Genomic DNA, 8,037 nt, shown 5'->3' with positions numbered 1-8,037 from the left:
GTATAGTAGGTTCTGAAGTCAGGTAGTGTGCGTCCTCCAACTTTCTTCTTCTTCAGTAGTGCTTTACTTATTCGGGGCTTCTTCCCTTTCCATATAAGGTTAATGATAAGTTTTTCCATCTCTTTGAAGAATGTTGTTGGTATTTGGATCGGGATTGCATTGTATTTGTAAATTGCTTTGGGTAGAATTGTCATTTTCATGTGTGTTAGAGTTTTGCTCTACATCCTTCTCCAGCTTTGTCCAGAACCCTCTGTTGTGATCCTGGTCAGAGCAGCAGTGGTGGTAACCGGGCACCATCTAGCTGTACTGAACTCAGTCTTGTGGAAGCTTTGGTAGCCATGGTCCATTAGTCCTTTGGACTAATCTTTTCCTTGTATCCTGTTCTCTTCATTCTCCCTTGATCCTGAAGGGGTGAGAACAGTGGAGTATCTTAGATGGCTGCTCACAAGCACCTAAATTTTTGTTGGATTAATTTTCCACCCTCTAGCATGCAAACGTCTTACCAATAAGTCTAGAGTCATTGATACTTCTTCCTCACTAGGTTCAATCAGCATAATGTAATCCATGTAATGCACCAATGTGATGTCTTATGGAAGGGAAAGGCAATCAAGTTCCCTGAGGACTAAATTATGACATAGGGCTGAAGAGTTGATATACCCCTTGGATAGGACAGTGAAGGTGTATTGCTGACCTTGCCAGCTGAAGGAAAACTCTTTTAGTTATCCTTTAAAACAAGAATAAAGAAAAAGGCATTAGCCAGATCAATAGCTGCATACCAGGTACCAGGAGATGTATTAATTTGCTTAAGCAATGAAACCAGATCTGGAACAGCAGCTGCAATTGGAGTCACCACCTGGTTCAGTTTACAGTAATCCACCATCATTCTTCAAGATCCAACAGGCCAAATAGGCGAGTTGAATGGGGATGTGTTGGGAATCACCATCACTGCATCCTTCATGTCCTTGATGGTGGCAGCAATCTCTGCAGTTCCTCCAGGAATGTGGTATTGCTTTTGGTTTACTTTTTTCCTAGGCAGAGGCAGTTCTAACGGCTTCCACTTGGTTTTTCCTACCATAATAACCCTTATTCCACATGTCAGGGATCCAATGTGGGGATTCTGCCAGTTGCTGAGTATGTCTATTCCAATTATGCATTCTGGAACTGGGGAAATCACTACAGAATGGCTTCAGGAACACACTGGACCCACTGTGAGATGGACCTGAGCTCAGACTCCATAAATGACAAGCATAGCACCCCACCCCCCGCCACCATGACAGTGGACCACAGTGACATTTTGGTTCTTCTGGAATTAGTGTCAGTTCAGAGCCAGTGTCCAGTAATCCCCATAAAGTCTGATTATTTCCTTTTCCCCAATGAACAACTACTGTCGTAAAAGGCCATAGATCCTTCTGAGGAAGGCCGAGAGAAAATCAACAGTATAAATTTTTGACAGTACAGTGGGATCCTTCCTCAAGGGGATCTGGCCTCTCCTTCATTCAAGGGGTTGTGGGTCTCTAAATTGGCTCATATCTGGGAATTGAGGTGCAATAATTCTCCATTCTGGTGATTCAAGTTAGACTGTCATTCAATTAACCTAGAATTCTTCCGCTTGTACAGATCAAGTAAATATTTAGTATGTTTCCCATCTATTTCACTCCTAGGGACACCATGACTAAGTAGCAATAAGTCCATACGAGTCAGACTATTCTGATTACTGTTTTTGCTCTGCTGTCTCTGCTAAATGCCCTCACTTTAACTTCAGACAACATTCGAGATTGGGAATTTAACTGGCATTGTAATTCAGCCACTCTTAAGACAAGACTCTGGGTTTGGTTTTCGGCAATATCCCCAGCTGTAACCATGTAACCATGTCCACCTTGTCTTTGTCAGTTAAGTGCCACCACTTGACCCTTACCACCATGGGGTCAGGCCCATTTTAGTTAGGTGTCTTAATTCAATTAGGGCAGTTCCCAGTGTCAAATCTGAATTACATAAAATAGCAACCACAGCAGTCTTCAAGAGAGCTGGGGCTCCCTTCACAAATTTGTTCTTCAAGATTTTGGTAAAAGTTGTGTCCTCTGGGCACTTCATGTGTGGGTCTGTGGGTCTAACCTGATAAATACGCTCTATCATGCCAAATTCTCTAAGTCTTTGGATACCTTCTTCCACCATATACCGAAACAGGTCTGGCATTTCAACTTGATGTAATGTAGGCCACTGCTTAATACATGCTTCAGTGAAGCAACTAAGTAAAGTATTAGATCCTTTTCTAACCTCTGGAGCTGAAATATTGAGTGAAGGATCTGTACTTAGTGGGCCCATATCAATAAACTGAGACTGATCCAACTTTATATTCTTTGCACCATTATCCCACACCCTTAGTAGCCATTCTCACACATATTCCCCAGGTTTCTGTTTGTACATATTAGAAAAATTAAGCAGTTGTTTTGGAGTGTAGCATCCCTCCTCCTTGGTTCACACTTTGGGGCTAGCTAGGACTTACATCTAGTTATAGGTCTAGAAGCAAAAATGGGTGGTATAGGTGTGTCCTGGGAACATTCAACATATCTTGTAAGGCATCTACCGCAGGTGATGCCCCAGACAACACCCTAGGAGCTACCATAGATGATATTTCAGACAAAGACTCTTTAGGCACAGCTGGGTTAATCTCATCAGATAGAGTGGAAGGGATAATGATTTTCCTGGGGAATGTGGCTTAGCAGACAAAGATGAAGTAATCTTTTTAGATGCCTGAGCTGGTTCTGTTGGCAGGAGTGATTCAATGGAATTTAGGGGATCAATATCCCCAGCTTTCTGATTATCTGCCCACATGTCCCCATCCCAAGTTTAAGGATTCCATTTCTTTCCAATTAATGCTCTCACTTTAACTTCAGACAACATTCGAGATTGGGAATTTAACTGGAGTTGTAATCCAGCCACTCTTATGACAAGACTCTGGGTTTGGTTTTTGGCAATATCAGTTCTGTTACTATAAGACATAAGACTTTCTTTCAGGGCACAACTGGCAACTTTGAGGTCTTTTATGTGGCACTTGAGCTGTGACTCTCAAGCTCTGAACCTTTTCTTTCATCACTTTTTCTAGTGTAAGTGGGACCAAACAGCCAGCTTACTGGCACTTTTCATTCTGATAAAATTGTAGAAAAGTATCAAACATGTGATCACCCAGAGCCTCATCTCTCAGCAATATGTAATCTATTCATGGTGATAGTTTGCGTATTAGCACTGCTGCTTCATTCCATGGATTAGCAGCACCCTCTCTACTACTGGAGAGAGAGCCATCAGCACCTTTAAGACTAATCAGACTTGAGAACCAATTTATAAAATTCATCCTTATGATTTTGTTTATCTAGAAACACTCTTGGAACCAAATATCTTAGGCTGAGTTCTCTAGAGAAACAAAACTAGTGAAGTGTAGATAAATAGAAATTTATCTGAAGGAAATGGCTTACACGGTTATGAAGGCTGGCAAGTCCCAAAGTCCATGGATCAGGCATTGGCTGGAGGCTTCTCCTGACTCACGTGGTTGCAGGAACTGACAAACCCAGAATCAGCAGGTCAAATGGCAGGCTACTGGCTCACAGGGCTGCAGAAGCCGTCAAATGCCAAAGTTGGCAGATTAGATGATAGGCTGCTGGCTCAAGTACTAAGAACTGGAGGTCAAATGATGACCAGAAACAGGATCCAGAGCAAGCAAGTGCGCTTGCCAGAACATCCATATATATACCGGGTGCAGGCTACACCCACCAGGGAAACTCCTCTTACAACTGATTGGCTGATCACATCATATCACGTCATGGAGGTGATTATATCATAGACTGGAGGATAATTGCATCAGATCACAAAATGCAGGATAATTACATAGTACTGAGAATCATGGTCTAGCCAAGTGAACAAATAACATTAACTATCACACTGTCGTTTAATGTTGTAGAAAGGATTTTATGGGTAGAATATACATAAAGCACTCATAACAAGGTCTGGCTCATGGTAAGTACCATATATGTGTGTTCTATTATTATTATTCATATTGTTATTAGCACACAGATGAAGAAATAATGGGATAAAAGGGAAAAGAGAAGGTAGGTAAATAATTGGAGATATATATATACCTAAAGGCTACTAATGAAATGAGAGCAAGGTCAGAAATTAATCTGCCTCATTCATTTTATTGACTGCGTAGTAATTCATAGTCTGTGTGTAATGTATTAGTTGGAATTTTCTTCAAAGTATTGCATAAGAAACAACCCCAAAACCTCAGTGGCTTATAATAGCAGACATTTATTTATCTCTGAAAAGTCTACAAATTGAAAGAGGCCACTGTACTTCAAACTCTGGGCCAGATCCAGGTTTGCTCCATGTGTCTCTCCTTCTGGGACCCAGGCTATGAGGCCATAACTACTTGGGATGACCTTTTCTCTTGGTGAAGACAGGAGCTCAGTAAGGCGTATCAAACAATCCAAGGCCACTTAAAGCTTTTGATTGGAAGTAGCATATGTTATTTCTTTTACAAACCACTGGCTAAAGCAAGCCATACAGTAAAGCTCAATGTCAGTACGGTAGGGATGTATATTCGTCCTACAATGAAGCCATGGCAAGTACAGGAAAGAAAGAATTCTGAGCAGATAATACGAGCTACCTAACTACCATATTCAATTAACCAAACTCCTATTAGTACACATGAAGAATGTTTCCAATTTTTCACTATCACAAACAATAGTGAATTGAATAATATATATATGTACTTATACATATATATGTACATATGTATATGTGTTTGTGCACATATGTATGTATACATATATAATATATATTCATTATATATTCTTTCGGCAAGTAAAGTTTTAGAGAAGGAAGGGTATCATCAAATTACAACATTTCAACTAGAATTTCCAAATTGCTTTTCAAAAATGTTATACTCATTTACTCTCCTGCTGTTTCTCCATGCTAATAATGTTCTTTAAATGGGCGCAGGGGTTGATTCTCAGAAGAGGCTATACCGCTAAGAGGTGAGGCTAAGCAGATAGTAAAGGATAAAGGAGAGCAACAATGGAGCTGTCACTCAGAGATGGAGAGGTGGGAGGTGGACCAGGCAGCCAGGAAATAAGAAGTAAGCGATAATAATGCAGTTTAGAAGAAGAATATTGGTTATGTGAGATACTTTCTGGCAAATGAGAAGAGCCAGAGTTAACTAAGCCAAAATTGATATTATTTCCTGGTTATCATTTTACGTTGTACATGCCGGGAACCTTACCTTGTTAACTTGATACAGCCAAAGACTTAGGGAGTGCAACTTCTCAAATCCATTTCAAGGTATAAATTTTAACTAAGATTTACGTTGCAAGTAACACTTCCTCCAGCACATTACACAAAATTACCATAATTTTAGCTTCTCCTGAAGTCATTGTCAGAACCACACATATCCTATAACGAAACTTTGTCCAGACAGTTGGAATAAATCAGCCAGTACTTGCAACTTCTGCCCCGCATTCTGGGAAGCCCCTCTCACTTATTCCTTTTGACCCTACACCTATGAGCACTGAAAATTCCACATTTTAATAGACATCTTGGCTCTTGGACCCTTTCCACATTTTCAGCATGGATTGGTCATCAGACAAATACTCAGTATTACATGAATTCCACATCTCAGCTATAGAAGAGATCAGGGGCATGGAGAGAAAAAAAATGAGTTTAAGTTATTACTGAACGATACAGACAATGAAGGTTAGAAAAGAGCAAGTTGGAGAGCCGTGACAGTGCTTAATTTTGGAACGTCTATAACTCCTGATCCCACATAATGAATCCTAAATTTGTTATTACTTGGATGTCCTAGCATCTAAAACTTATTCCATGTTTCAGTAGTTTTCTCAACTAATTTTTCTTGGTAGGACAACTTATAGAAAATAAAAACACTGTATTGCTCTCCCAGTTTCCCTGGTAGCTAGAGCATGGGTGAGCAACCAAGACTTGACTAGTCAGATGTACCACCTCATTTTGAATCTAGAGAAGTGGCATGGAGAATTGAAGTGGGCGATTGTCTCTGAAGTTGGTCACATTCAGTTTTTTAGGCCTCCAAGTGCTATGCCTAGTGAGTATGGCTGGCAATGTTGGTGAAGGTACAAGCTGTAGTGAGCAGTTTGGTGACTGGAGTGGTGTCCTTACCAGACTGGTTCTGGGTATGGTTTTGACTGCAGATCTATTTGACCTTTTTAGTTCCCGTCCATTTTTTCAGCCTGATTCCCCAGCCTGCTTGACAATTCATGAGCTACACAATATCTTTTCAATAAATTAATTTTTTCCATAAATCAGCCAGAATTCATTTATTTGCCTGCATCTAAAATCTCTGAGTGTTACAATGCTGGTTTTTAATTGAAGACCCAGAGAACTGCTTCAATGATAGTTAAAACCATGCTAGTGTTTTACATTAAGTATCTGGTGGTTCCCCCCACCTTTTTTAAAATATGCTTTCTGTTTAACAGGTAAAATCTAATGAGAAAATCTGTAGTGGGTATGTAGTTTAGATATTTCTGGGACATTCCAAAAGAAGGTGATCTGTGAGGGGACAAATGTTTTCCCAGGATCCTAAGGAAAGCTTAAAACAGCGTTTTGGAATTTTATCCAAAGAATGAAGTCCATATTCTGCTTGTCCATTGCCTGAAGTCTCCCTTGACATCCCCATTCCTCAGCGTATAGATGAAAGGGTTCAACATGGGTGTCACCACTGTGTACGTGACTGTCACAATGTGACCGTTGGCCACTGAATAGCTGGAAAGAGGTCGGAAGTAGACCCATGTGAGAGTGCCATAGAATATGGCCACCACAGTGAGGTGGGAGCCACAGGTAGAAAGGCTTTCCACCTGCCATTGGCTGAGGGGATACGTAGGACTTCTGAGATGATGCAGGCATAGGAAACAATGATGAAGGCCAAAGCTCCATTGATGACAGTAACGCCCTGTCTGTGAATCATTAGGGTGTTGAGGTGGGTGCTGGAAAAGGAAATCTTCATCAGAGGGTAGAGGTCAAAGAAGAATTGGGGGATCCTGTTATCTTCACAGAAGATCAGTTGGCCCATAAGCAGGGTATGCAGCAGAGCATGAAGGTGGTAGAGGACATGGCACACAGCCACCATTTGTGCACACAGCATTCTGGTCAGGATCATAGGGTAGCGGAAAGGGTAGCAGATGGTGGTGTACCTGTCATAAGCCATCACAGCCAGGAGGAAGTTTTCCATTGTTGCAAAGCAAATGAAGAAATAAGTCTGGGCTAGGCAGCCCATGTAGGAAATGGCCTTTGTAGCAGAAAAATGTTCTGCAGCATCTTGGGGACTGTGGTGTAGGTAAAACAGATATCTGCTAAGGCCAAATTACTGAGGGAGATGTACATGGGAGTGTGGAGGTGTGGAGCAGAAATAATCAGTGTGATAATGGCAAAGTTGCCAGAAATGTTGATTGCATACATGAATAGAAAAAGAAGGAAGAATGGGATCTGCTCTTCTGGGAGGGTAGAAATTCCCAAAAGAACAAAATGGGATACACTGGTCCAGTTGGTTTTATCCATCTGTTGCCATAAGAACAAAAAATATAATTTTTATTATTCAGTGCTTCTCTAATGTCATTTCCACCATAAAGGAGAAAGAAAGATCTATATGAAATGCACTAGCACATGTATTATCTAATTTCATATCACAACAAACCAATGAGGCAGGGATTATAAATTCCATTTTACAGAAGAGAGGATGAAAGCTCCAAGATGGAAACGGACTTGTCTAAGAGCACAGAACTCATAATTTTGGGGCTGGAATTCCAGAGGAAGTTCCCTGCTTTTTCCACTAATTCCCAGATGCCTCTGGTCAGCATTAATCTTTTCCTTCCTCCTTGCTCAATCAATATTTAACTGTGTGACCTGGGGCTGGTCCTTTGACCTCTCTGATCATTAATATTTCTCCGTACATAATGTGCATAATAATATTTATGTCCTCAGAGTTGTAAGAAGGATTAATATTATGTGAATTATATCAAG

The 8,037-nt window shown here is 40.8% G+C and overlaps 1 protein-coding gene across 1 annotated transcript; it reads right to left on the bottom strand.

Moving 5' to 3' along the window:
* Positions 1–6,632: 6,632 nt before the first annotated feature.
* LOC101358926 (olfactory receptor 1Q1) lies at positions 6,633–7,780 on the bottom strand. The gene is given in 3 exon segments (XM_012555326.2): positions 6,633–6,862; positions 6,865–7,323; positions 7,326–7,780. Coding segments are annotated over 3 exon segments (939 nt in total). The 5' UTR covers positions 7,576–7,780.
* Positions 7,781–8,037: the final 257 nt, after the last annotated feature.

The sequence above is a fragment of the Trichechus manatus genome, unplaced genomic scaffold (genome assembly GCF_000243295.1).
Source record: "Trichechus manatus latirostris isolate Lorelei unplaced genomic scaffold, TriManLat1.0 scaffold00038, whole genome shotgun sequence".
In the NCBI taxonomy this organism is placed as follows: domain Eukaryota; kingdom Metazoa; phylum Chordata; class Mammalia; order Sirenia; family Trichechidae; genus Trichechus; species Trichechus manatus.
The sequence above is the reverse complement of the archived record's forward strand: the minus strand, read 5'-3'. Positions and strand labels throughout refer to the sequence as shown.